The following is a 13,782-nucleotide window of genomic DNA, read 5'->3' as shown; positions in this document are numbered from 1 at the left end:
TCAAAGGTTGAGGTCAATTTTTGAATGAAAAAAAATCGAATTTCCAGCTATTTTTTGTGTACTTTGACTAGGGAATAGTCCAAATTCGATTCAAATTGGAAAAAAATTAGAATATCGAAATTTATCATGTATTGTCTCTTTAAAAATTCGACTTCGAACATTCGCCATCTAAAACCTGCCGAATTTATGTTTTAGCCTATGAGGGACCTCCTATAACCTATTTGGAGTCAAATGGTGAACTTTTAAAAATCAAAGTTTTTTGGGGGAATCCCATCGATCAAATGCCCTATTCCTTTGATTCGTGCGAGTCGAATTCGGCCGAATACGGACCTATTCGATCTAAAATGGACCTATTTGACCAAAAAAACTTTGACTCAATTTTGGTTGGTCTTTTTGAATTCAAATTTTGATGTTTTTTCAAAGCGAAATTTGACCCTTGATAAATATGCCCCTTATTGTACCTCCAGGTTTTATCAAGGTCTTATTATTTCTGGTTACCAATGCTGAGCCCAATCTTAGCAGTATCTAGGTCATTACTGGCCCAGACAATAATGGCTCCTATTCTTTGCCAAATAGTTAGGGGGGCATGATAGTTGTACTTTCCTTGTCCCTTAGAATGAACCATTATCCTCCAATAGAAGTTATTGCTATTATAATCTGTTTACAGGCCTATTTATTAAAGGTTGAATTTTTTGGTTTTAGAAGTTTTTGAAACCACGACTAAACTAACTTTCTCTAAAACCATGAACGGCATGATATTTATTTAAAGATCCAAATAAAAAAGTGCAAATGTAAAATTAATATCTCTAGTTTTTCAGACAATTTCTAATGAAAAAAATTCCTAAAGTCTAAATTGATTTTAAACAATCCAATAGGATCAGTGCAGCTCCCATTGACTTTGATAGGACCTCGACAACTTTTACCTGGTGAAGATTGTTATTAGAAGTTTTCATGATTTTTACACTCAATAATTTGAGATGTGATTGTAAGTAAATGGGCCTTAGATCCTTCATATGTAGAAGAATACAACAATACAGTATATATTGTAAGTATCCATCTAATACAGAGATAGAGATATAATTAAAACAAATCCAGGGGATGAAGGCATGTGTTTGTATGCAAAGTCTTAATTAAAGCCATGTTCTAGAAAAACCAGGGATGATACTGTTGATGGTGTGGAATCACTCTGGGTAGAGATTTCAACTGGGCAAAAGGATACAAAGAGAATTATCATTGGTGTATGTTTAAACCACCTCGTATAAGTGATGAGTATGAAGCCCAGCTACTTTTACAAATAGAAGCTAAGTCAAGTGATTACTATGGGTGACTTCAATTATCCAGACATTTACTGGGGTAATTGGGTTGCCAAGACAGAAAAAACTAGTAGGTTTGTAAATATGCTGAATGACAACTTTTTATTCCAGCTCGTTCACGAGCCTATTAACATGTATTATTATTATTATTAACGTATTTTTAGCCTGCCAACCTCCTTAACCGCGCTGACCTACTAGGAATGAGTCTCTTTGGACCTTGTAATAACTAATAATACTGAAATCATTTCTATCATCTGTGTGGGTGAGGGGCATTAAGGGAATAGTGATCATAACATGGTCTCCTTTGAGATTCTGTTGCAGAGGCAATTCTAGAAGGAGTAACTAAAATACTACACTTTAGATGTGCAAACTTTAACAGTTTATGGGCGTCTCCACAACATATTAACAGTGAAAGACTTTTCACAGGGTTAAACAAAGAACAAACATGATATGTCTTTAACATGTTGCTCAATAAATTGTCAGGAGCTACCTGGGATCGAACTCTGAACTATACACTCACAAGCTCCTGCATTATTTCATTGAGCCACTGGAGACCTTTGGATTCTGATTCTACTGGTATGATTAAAGACTTTCCACCTTATACGTTTGCTCACCTCCTCCTTCTTGCTCTACCAGGTGTTGGTAATTTGTTAATTAAGAGCCTTTATAAGCCTGTTGCTAAAGATACTCCGGTGCTTGATCATTGAAGCTCCCAAGCTAGATCCTGCATACTCCTTGTTCCTGTGACTCCTTGATCATGTGATTCCTGAGATTCCTGCTTTTGTTCCTGAGATTCCTGCTTTTGTTCCTGAGATTCCTGCCTTTGTTCCTGAGATTCCTGCCTTGTTCCCTGTGCCTGTGTTCTCTGCTACAGTTCCCCTTACCTGCTCTCTGTTGGATCTCCTGGTAATTGACCTCGGCTTGTTTATTGGACTACCCTCTGCCATCAGCCTGCCTCCGACCTCGGCCTGCCATACGGACTTGTTATTGCCATCAGCCTGCCCCCGACCTCAACCTGTTTCTCGGACTTGCTTTATTGTTGCCTGCCCTTGGCCACCAACCTGGTGTAAGAACTTATATTATTTATCTTTTGTTCATCTGTTATTTTGCCATACTTTTCATTATTAAAATACTATTCTGCATAACATGTTTCCGGCATATCAAAACCTCAAATACCCGCTGTACTCGTGTTATACAGCACCAAGGCTCCTAACTACCAGCCACTCACCTGTGGCCAAGCCTGACATAAATATAGGTACAAGAAAGTTAATAAATTGTGCAAAAAAGACAAGCTAAAATTGACATGGAAAAGGGTATTGCATCAAGGAGTAAAAAAAATGCATCATTTTTTTTTTAATATGTAAATAGTAAAATCAGGAAGCAGGGTGGGGTGGGAGCCTTACTGTCAGAGGGGGATCTGATAATTGATTAAAACTGAGAAAAATCAGAGATTCTGAACTATCTTTTTGTCTGTCTACACAAATGAGGAACCATCTTAATAGTGCCTATCCTAGTAATATAACTAATGAAGCATTGATGATGAATTTAAAAAGAGACTAGAACATATAAAGATAAACAAACGTCCAGGAACAGATAGTATTCATCCCAGACTACTAAATGAGCTCAGCTCTGTGATTGCCAAATCTCTATACCTCATTTTTCAGATTTCATTGAGGTCTGACATGGTGCCAAAAGATTGGAGAATTGCTACTGTGGTGCAGCTATCCAAAAAAGAGATCCCGTTCTCAGCATCAAAACTCTGGCGAAATAGCGTTACTTCGCAAATTCAGTAAGATGCTCCTTTTACCCCACGTTACCTGTTCCGCCAGACTTGCCTTTGCCAGCTCAGACCAGGCGAAGTGCAATGGAAGTCCCAAAAAACGCTGACGTCTTTTACTTTTTCAGGGTGATAGGCTGCAAAAGGCTGTAATTTTTTGGGGGGGACCATGGCTCCCCCATACATTTCCTAACATATGGCACATAATCTATGCACTGGGCAAATGTGTAGGCCAATAAAACAACTCTATTTTATTTTATTAAGGTTCCCTGGGCTTGTGTAGTGTAATGTATTTGCTGCAACATATACGTCCATTCAACTTTAACTTCCCGCCGTATACAAATTAGCCAACGTTAGGGCAACTTCGCTTCGCTTGGTGCAATAACGCTAGCGCAACTTCACCAGAGTTCGGCGCCCTGGACGCAACTTCGGATTTTAGTGAATTAGCGTTGCACTAGCGAATAGACAGTGTTGCGATGTGAGCGAAGACTGTGCTGCCCGCAGGATAGTTAATTTCCCCCAAAGTTCTCATTGTTTTTTTATAGTATTTATACAGTATAGGTTAACTGTAAAATATGCTTATACCAGTGTCTAGTGATGTTCGAATTTATTCGCCAGGCACGAATTTGTGGTGAAATCCCGCGATTCGCTGACGGCGAATAGATTTGCAAATCCGCTGAGAAAATTCGCCAGCATCCAAAAAAATTGGACACCGGTGTCAAAAACGGACGTCAGCGTCAAAAACCGTAGTTTTGCGCATTTCGCTGGAAATTTGCAAATTATACGGCAAAGCAAAACGGCCCAAATTCGCCCATCACTACCAGTGTTATAAAACCATTGGCCTTAACATAATATTTATTCTACAAAAGGAAAAAATTTATTTACATGACCCTTAATGAGAGGACAAGAGCTTTGAACAAGCAGAAGAATTATGGCTTCTCCAGAGGTATTTGACTTCATAATAAACCAGGGTACATTTAGACAGTAGCTCCAGCAGTATCTCATAGCTTGGAGGAAAAAAATAGCCAAAAAGAATATCAAGTTCACAGCCAAAAGAAGTAGCATTGTTTTGCTATTTTTTACAGGGCTTTTCAGCTGAGGATTCCAGTGCTCAGGAGTCTTCTGATTCATTGTATGGGTATGTTTCAGAAGGGACCAGACTGAGTCCAATACAGAAGGATGTTATACTAGTTGGAAGGATGCAAGCAACAGTGACATTAAACAAAGGAATCAACATATTATCATCAAAGATACTAAGGGGCAGATTTACTAAAGAGCGAAGTGACTACTAGCAACTTTTCGACAGCGTTGCCACCCGCAGGGACATCTCCTAATTACTAACAGGCACTAATTTACTGGTGAAACAGACCATCGCTAGCTGCCATTTGCACTCTATCGCCAGACGTTACTCCACAAATTCACTAAAATGTGAATTTTACTGAACTTTACCTCTTTCGCCAGAGTTGCATTCGCCACCTCAGACCAGGCAAACTGCTATAAAGCAGCTAGATCTTCCTCAATCTTCTGTCACTTACATTATATTCTCGGAGCCGTAAATGCACCAAAGTCCAAAAACCGCTGGCGTCTTTTCCTTATTTCAGCCTGATTGCCTGCAAAAGTCCTAACAAACTTTTTTTTGGGGAACCGTTTTTTTCCAGACATTTCCTAACATCTGGAACATTCATTTTACAGTGGGCTCACGTGTAGGGCATTATATTAACTCACTTGTCTTTATTAAGGTTCCCTGGACTTGTGTAATATAAACTGGTAACTTAAACCATTTGCACCAACATTTATAATAAAGACGTCCATACAACATTAAATTACCTGCCCTATGCAAACTGACCTAAGCACAAGATCACTAGCGAAGTTTCATTAGGCATAAATGAACGCTAGCGCATCTTTACTATAAAATGCTCACACAGCCGAAGTAACGCTAGCGAAAAGTAGTGAACTAGCGAACAAAGGGCAAGTATCAAACAGTGAATTGTATCCAGACTGCCTCACTACAGGGCAACAATTAATAAATAAAAAAAATAGATTACTATCTGTAAATTTATTTTTTTATCAATGCTCACAGCATATGATGATTGTAATAGTTCCATTATCTTAATAAAGCAAAAAATCAATATTATGAGCACATTTATTAAGTATTTATTTACTGTATTTTCTAGATCCCACTTCCCTGCCAGTGTAGTATGTTACCAGTATCTAGGACAATAATTACTCATATACTTTGCCAACTGGTTGGGGGGCATAAAAGTTACACTTCCATTGGCCCTTAGAACAAGCCTTTATCTTCTAATAGAGTGTTCCCCAACCAGTAGCTCGTGAGCAACATGTTGCTCCCCAAACCCTTGGATTGTTGCACTCATTGGCCTCATTGAAAAAGGTTGGGGACCCCTGTTCTATTAGAATATACAGTATTGCTTTTCAAGTTTTAGAAAGATACAATCAAAGCAAGTCAACTGTATCTTGGAATAATGAGCCAGAATATTAATGGTATTTAACAGAGTTGCTTAGGGTGAGAATGCTGAGATTCTTGTTAGAACGATATTTTGCAAAGGGTGGACCACAATCCAATGTTTCAAAATGCCAGAGCTGCACTATACTGACATTTTTATGGTGTGATTTAAACAAAGAACGAATATTTTACCCCTAGATTGATAAGGTAGTATAATTGCAAGAGGTATTTTCAGACATTAGAATGAAGTTATGAGTAGAGCTATCCAAGGTTTAAAGGTCAAGGATTGATTTGGCCTATAAATACCATAGTGGCTACAAACAAGGCTGTATGATGTAATATCAAATCATGCTCAGGTTTCATAATTATTAACAGAAGTTGTAGTTGTATTTAAAACCAAAGATATTTTATCTTAGTAAATTACTGTATAAAAACATAATAATTCTACAGCAGTATCAGTTTATTTAATGACCAGTTACCCAGAATTTTTTTTTTGGACTAACCGTTTCCTAACCTTTAGTTTCCACAGATAAGGCTTGACTTGCAGGAAGTGAGTTGTTGACTGACCAAAGCATGTCTCATTCAATAAACCCAACATCATAATAGAATAGTTACATGGTAACAGGTTAACTTAGAGTATAACTTGATAGCAATAAATGAAACAAAGCAAAACTCAAATACGTATCATTGAAGAGATGGTTTATTTCCCTTATGCACAAAATAATTCATTCATAACAACCGGTTAAAGAACAAGAAAACTATGACAAACACTAAGGGGCACATTCACCAAGCTCGGGTGAATGAATAGAGGGAAAAAAACTCGAATTTCGAGGAGTTTTTTTGTTGTGCTCCTCGATTATCGAATTGGTGTAAATTCGCCTGAGTAGAATGATTCGAATAGATCGAGCAAAAAACCGCTGCGACTATTCGCCCATTCGATAGTCGAAGTACTGTCTCTTTTAAAAATCATTCGACTGCCTACTTCGCCAGATTAAACCTAATGAATTGCTTTAAAAGCCTATGGGAAAGTCCCATAGGCTTTTTTTCTAAGTTTTTGATCGAATAAAAAGGCATTCGATCTATATATATATATATATAAAATATTTCTTTACATTGAACAGACATCTTTTCTGTTTAGTACTAGTTCCTCTGCCATTGAAGTCAAATTATGAAAATATGGTATTTAAGTTAAAATCAAGCTTTCACATCATAGAAATCAGTTTCTCATTGGTTAGTAAAGTAATTATAGACTTAAAGAATAAATATGCTTTCACCAGTTTCACCAGCCATTAACCTTAACATAATTATTGTACAGTAGGACAGATTTCATTGATAAGCCTTTATCACTAAGAAAATAAGAACTTTGACCAGGCAGTTGCTAACCTGGCATTACCAAACAGAAGAATTATAGCTTGACTTGAGGGATCTGACATCATAATAAACCAGGCTACATATTTCTCAGTAGCTCCAGCCTTACGGTTTAAGAGGGAGTAAAGAAAAATAGCCAGAAAGAATATCAAGTTCACAGTCAAAAGAAGTAGCATTGTCCCGCAAGCTTTAACATGGCTCTTCAGCTGAGGATTCCAGAACTCAGAAGAATTCTGCTTCATCTTATGGACATGTTTCAAAAGGGACATCAAACTGAGTCCAATACTGAAGGAAGTTATAATAGTTGGAAGGAAGCAAATAAATACAGCATTAAATGAAACAAGTGCAATATTATCATAGAAGATACTATTAATCCTTGTTAGATTTTGGTTGGTTGTTTTGTGCATTGTCCAAATAATGGGCAAACGAATAACGAATGAAGTAACGATGGTACCCACTATGCAGTATGTAACTGCAGTTGAAATTTCTCTCTTTAATCGAATAAAGAATCTGCTGGAGAAGTTGACCAGTTTCACACAGTAGTAGATGCTGAGCCAGGCAGTGAGCCAAAATGAGAGAGAAATTCCAAAGTTCAACATCAAGGACACAGGAGCTACAAGAAATACCTCAACAAATAGACCGTATAATCGAAAAGCCACCAGATGCAATGTTAAAATCCACTGCAGGAGTAGATTGTTGCAACCCATGGTGAGAATGATTTGATCGCAGGCACCAAGGTTGATTCCCTTCTTCCAGTCACTGAGATACACAGCTATAATGGATGAGTTCAGGATGGTCCCACATGTCCACGATATGGCAAGAGCGATGGCAAAAATCAAGTCAATTTCTGACAGCATTTTTAAGTGATTGTATTTTACAAAAGTGCAATATTACAGTACTTCCAACTGAGTTTTGCAGGTATCTGTGATCAGATGTAGATCAGGCACAAGATATAGATGGAACAAAACCAATGGAACATTCAAATCATTCTAGCATAGGGTTTCTTGTCATGCTGTTCCTATTTTAGTAAAACTGTATATAGCTGGACTCATAATATCTGATATTTGTCTGCTTTGCCTATCAAAAATGCTGTCAATACTGGGAGGCACATTTATCAAAGGTCGAATTTCCAATTCATTTGAATTTTTTTTTTACTCTAATAAATTCAAATATACTCAAAATTCAAATGGGAGGTTATTTAAGAAAAAATTTGAACATCTAAAAACTCGACCAATATTACTGACTCAAAAACTCGAATTGAATTAGAATCAAATTAGACTAAACTTGAATGTCAGGAAGGCTATTAACATCTTCAAATGGGTCACTGGGCCTCTCCCATTGACTTCTACATGAACTCGGCAGGTTTTTGGTGGCGAATAGTCAAATTTGAATTGGTCCCAGGGTAAAGGTTTGATATATCTCGATTGTCGAATTCGAATCGAGTTTGAATTATTCCCAATTCGAATTTGTGTTTTGATCAAAAATACAATTCGAAAATTTGAATTTACTATTCGACCCTTCTGCCCCTTAATGTCAACCCAGTTATATATAAACAAGTTTCAACATGACAGAAATAGAATTATGGAAGCAAAAGAAATATATTGAGGGGCTCAATGTTATTTCTTATTTTCAAAGAAGATAGTTTTACTTCCTAAAGGTAAAGGCTAAGAGGGTTATTTAATAAAATCCGAATTTTTCTCACTATTTTAATAAAAAAAAGCCCAACCAAGCTCCAATCCAGGATTTTATCGTATTTATCATTTGAAAAACAAAAAAAAACCTTGAATTTTTTTTAAAAAACTCACATTTTTGACACCCGAAAATCCAGAATTTTTCAGATTACCATACGAAACCCAGCTCAGACCATGATATAACTAGAAAGTGGATCTCTGCCATTGACTTATACAGAACCTTGACAGGTTTGAGATGGAGTATTTTTGGATTGGGAATTTTGGCAGCCTCGGGGTATAATACATCTCAAAACAAATTGAGGGTTTTTTTTTCTCTAGTGAAAAATCTCAAATGTTTTGAGATTTTACTATTCAGACTTTATTAAAAGCCTCGGGGTATAATACATCTCAAAACAAATTGAGGGTTTTTTTTCTCTAATGAAAAAACTCAAATGTTTTAAGATTTTACTATTCAGACTTTATTAAAAGATTCAAATATAAAAAGTACAAATGGAAAAAAAAATTCTGAACAATGTGCTTTTAGCATACAATTACTAGTGAAAAAAAATCAGAAAACCTCTAAAAGTCCTAATTGATTAAAAGAGTTCAATAGGATCATTGAGGCTCCCACAGTTTTGTATCAGAGTTTTTTGTGGTTTTTACTCTGAATACATCATGAATTTTTTGAGTTTTAAAGAAATACAGAAAAACCACAAATATTTAGAGATTTGTGGAAAAAAATAGAAATTCAGTTGTTATTAAAACGAGAGAGAAATTCCAAAGTTTAATATAAAGGAGACAGCAACTACAAGAGATACCTCAGCAAATAGACCGTATAATCGAAAAGCCACCAGATGCAATGTTAAAAACCACTGCAGGAGTAGATTGTTGCAACCCATGGTGAGAATGATTTGATCGCAGGCACAAAGGTTCACTCCCTTCTTCAAGTCACTGAGATACACAGCTACAATGGATGAGTTCAGGATGGTCCCACATGTCCATGATATTGTAAGAGCAATGGCAAAAACCAAGTCAAATTCTGACAGCATTTTCAAGCGACTGTATTCTTAAAAAGTCAAATATTACTTCCAACTGAGTTTTGCAGTTATGATCAGATGCAGATCAGGCACATAAGATATAGATAGAACAAAACCAATGGAACATTCAAATCATCCTAGCATTGGGTTTCTTGTCATGCTGTTCCTATTTTAGTGAAAATGTATACAGTATATAGCTGGACTCATAATATCTGATATTTGTCTGCTTTGCCTATCAAAATTGCTTTCAATACTTAGGGGCCCATTTACTTAGCTCGAGTGACGGAATAGAGGAAAATAACTTTGAATTTTGAATGTTTTTTTGGCTACTTCGACCATCGAATGGGCTACTTCAACCTAAAAATCGTTCTACTATTTGACCATTCGATAGTCGAAGTACTGTCTCTTTAAGAAAAAACTTCGACCCCGTAGTTCGCCACCTAAAAGCTACCGAAGTCAATGTTAGCCTTTGGGGAAGGTCCCCATAGGCTTTCTAATGTTTTTTAGGTCGAACAAAAATCGTTTGATCGGTGGATTAAAAGGAGGATTTTTCGTTCGATCGTTCGATCGAATGAATAGCGCTAAATCCTTCGACTTCGATATTCGAAGTCGAAGGATTTAACTTCGACAGTCGAATATCGAGGGTTAATTAACCCTCGATATTCGACCTTAAGTAAATTTGCCCCTTAATGTCAACCCAGTTATATATAAAGTAGTTTCAACGTGACAGAAATAGAATTATGGAAGCAAAAGAAAAATATTAAGGGCTCAGTGTTATTTCTTATTTTCAAAGAAGATAGTTTTACTTACTAAAGGTAAACTCTAAGAGGGTTATTTACTAAAATCCAATTTTTTCTTACTATTTTAAGAAAAAAAGGATAACCAAGCTCCCATCCATGATTTTACCTTATTTATCATTTTATAAACTCGAAAAAATTCAAATTGAAAAAATTTCTTGAAAAATTCAAAAGACTAGAAACTGGAAAGTACACCATTAACTTATACAGGACCTTGACAGGTTTGAGATGGAGTATTTTTGGATGGAGACTTTTGGCAGCCACAGGGTATATTAAATCTCAAAACATTTTAGGGTTTTTTTCCTCTAGTGAAAAAAACTCAAATGTTTTGAGATTTTACTATTCAAACTTTATTAAAAGATCTGAATGGAAAAATGGAAAAACAAACGGAAAAAAAATGCTGAACAAGGTGCTAAAAATACAATTACTACCTTATTTATCATTTTATAAACGCGAAAAAATTCAGATCGAAAAAAATTTCTTGAAAAATTCAAAAAACTAGAAACTGGAAAGTACACCATTACCTTATACAGGACCTTGACAGGTTTTGAGATGGAGTATTTTTGAATTGAGACTTTTGGCAGCCTCAGGGTATATTAAATCTCAAAACATTTAAGGGTTTTTTTCCTCTAGTGAAAAAAACTCAAATGTTTTGAGATTTTACTATTCGAACTTTATTAAAAGATCTGAATGTAAAAACGGGAAAACAAACGGAAAAAAAATGCTGAACAATGTGCTAAAAATACAATTACTAGTGAAAAAAAAATCAGAAAACCTCTAAAAATCCGAACTGATTAAAAATGGTTCAATAGGATCATTGCAGCTCCCACTGACTTCTATGAGTCTTCAACAGCTTTTACTTGGTGCACTTTTGTATTAGAATTTTTCCTGGCTATTCCACTGAATAAATCATGAATAGTGATGGGCGAATTTGTCCCATTTCGCATCTCTGAAAAATTTCCTGAAATGGTGAAAAATTATCAAAACACGGATTTTGACCCCAGCGTCAATTTGCGGGCATCAAAATTGAAGCCATCGACAATTTGACGCCCGCCTATTTTGTCCAATTGCAGTAAAGTCAATGGGCATGCTTCTAATTGTCACTGACGTCAAAATTTTTCGCTGGCTTCATCATTTTTTGACGCAGCGAATTTTCACGCCAGTTTCATGATGTATTCGCCAGTGACAAAACTCGGAAATTAGCCGAGAATTCTCGCCTGGCAAATAGATTCGCCCATCACTAATCATGAATTTTTAGAGTTTTAAAGAAATACAGAAAAAACACAAATTTTTAGAGATTTGTGGAATTAAATAGAAATCTAATTGTTAGTAAATAGACCCCTAAATGTATTTTGTCTCTGCTCACATCCTAAGAGAGATGTGTGTAATAATTATAGCATCTCAAAGGATCAAAGAAGTAAAAATAAGCACATATCGTTCCCAGTTCATTTAGAAAGCGTCTTAATCTGGCATTTATTCTACCTTCGAATTGTTGCGTGGTCCTATTTTTTTGAAGGGATCAAAGCTGAACTCAAATGAGGACAATTGCTAATCTCTATAAATATAGAAAAGAATTAACCACTCAAAAATGAAAGCATAACTTGGTATTTAAGGTAGGGAAAGAATTTGTATATTCTCTTGATCCAACTTCACTGCTAGTTAAGTACGTTGAGTATGTTAAGTATTTCGGACATGACTGCCTCAGACTATAATGACTCCTATTCTGGGACAAATTGTTGGGGAGTCATGATAGTTACACTGTCCTTACCCCTAAGAACAAAGGATGATCTTCCAGCAACAGATATTGTCATTATCTGTTTAGTAGATCCTTTATATACAGAAAGATACAATTAAAAGAAGTTATCTTGGAAAAATGGGTTGAGAAGTAAAAATGCCATGCACATGGTAGTTGCAAAGTTTGAGAAAGGACACATGGTAATCAACCATTTGTTAAATGAGAACTAAAGCTTAACTAAAGAAGTAGACTAGAAATAATGTACATTGGGTTTTGGGCTTGTTTACCAGCCCAAGGCACCCACAGACCTTTTGCAGGGAAGATCTGAGCCTCCAAAGATGCCCCAGTAGCTCCCCATCTTCTTTTCTGCTGATTCACTGCAATGCTCTTACTGAGCTTAGGGACCCACTCACAATATACACTCACAATATACAGTAAACATAGACTAGAAATGTCACATTATAAGGCTGATTAATGATTAATACAAATAATTACTACATGGCAGCTCAGATACCAGTGCAATTAGCATAAGAATTTAATAATCAGCCCTGTAGCATCAGCTTATATTACAGGCTAACCTACTGTAATTGTTCTGCTTGATAATTAGTGACGAGCCCTAAGCTTAGCTTCTCAACAGCTGCTCAGAGCCTTCTGAACATGTAATTGTCGCAGACACTTTCCAAGATGGTGACCCCCTGTGACAAGTTTGAAGTCCTGGATCATTGCTGCTATTGACAAGCTGAAACTTTAACTTTTGCAATAAGTTCAGTATATAACATATGGCATTTTAAGCCATATTCATTTTTAAGGGTTAAGTTTTCCTTTAAAATAACCCTTAACTAGCTTATACTAGATTGTACATTAGCTTTGAGCTTTTTCTGGTTTGTAAGTATATCTAGATGCATCTGTAACATGACAGTTGAATCAGACAATATGAGCAGATTTCTAGCAGATTACAAAAGCAACAAAAACAACATTTCGGGTAAAGAAGACATTTGAGAATCTCGATATTACTCATTTTATGTACTTATGTTCCCCTGCAAGAAATCATAAAGGGGATAGTTGGAGCATTCCAAATATAAGTAAATGACAATGGAAGTACAAAAGATCTGGCCACATCAACTAAAATATATGTAAGTTTGTGTTGATGAAGTGCATAGAGGTTTTCAGTTTTCATAGAGGTTTTACACGTTTATGATCATAAAATTGCTAAGCCACTAATAAAATGTCAAGGTAAATACCATACCATGGTCATAACTATTTACAATGCATCTGGTCATATTTTAAATTGGCCGCTATTTCCCTGCATGGTTGCTTTTCTTCATAGAGGACATATCCCAAAGCACTTATTTTTAAAGACAGAAGACCACAATTAAAGGGGTTTGTGGAGGGGTGCTTCAAACTTATAGAAGTCTTGCAATTCCTACACATGGAAGTTGTGGGAGCACTCAAGGCCTAAATATGATAGTGACTACCGAAAAGGGCTGTCCAATGTTTCACAGACAACGTTTGCCAAGGTTCAGTAACGAATATATGTCTTCAATAATTGATCTGTTTCTTGCATCATTAAATTGATCCATAATTCCACAATAGTACTAATTTATTTACATTACCATTTGAC

General features: G+C 36.0%; 1 protein-coding gene across 1 annotated transcript; it reads right to left on the bottom strand.

The window, feature by feature from the left end:
- Window positions 1–6,659: 6,659 nt before the first annotated feature.
- LOC108702072 (taste receptor type 2 member 30) lies at window positions 6,660–7,779 on the bottom strand. Its single transcript, XM_018237071.2, has one exon. It carries the CDS (start codon window positions 7,777–7,779, stop codon window positions 6,901–6,903), a length of 879 nt encoding a protein of 292 aa, XP_018092560.1. The 3' UTR covers window positions 6,660–6,900.
- Window positions 7,780–13,782: the final 6,003 nt, after the last annotated feature.

Source organism: Xenopus laevis, chromosome 9_10L, assembly GCF_017654675.1.
Source record: "Xenopus laevis strain J_2021 chromosome 9_10L, Xenopus_laevis_v10.1, whole genome shotgun sequence".
NCBI lineage: Eukaryota > Metazoa > Chordata > Amphibia > Anura > Pipidae > Xenopus > Xenopus laevis.
This window is presented reverse-complemented; position numbering and strand designations above follow the sequence as displayed.

Bases quoted from the DNA above. Each gene is read 5' to 3' on its own strand.
- LOC108702072 (XM_018237071.2), bottom strand. From the start codon at position 7,779: ATGCTGTCAGAAATTGACTTGATTTTTGCCATCGCTCTTGCCATATCG.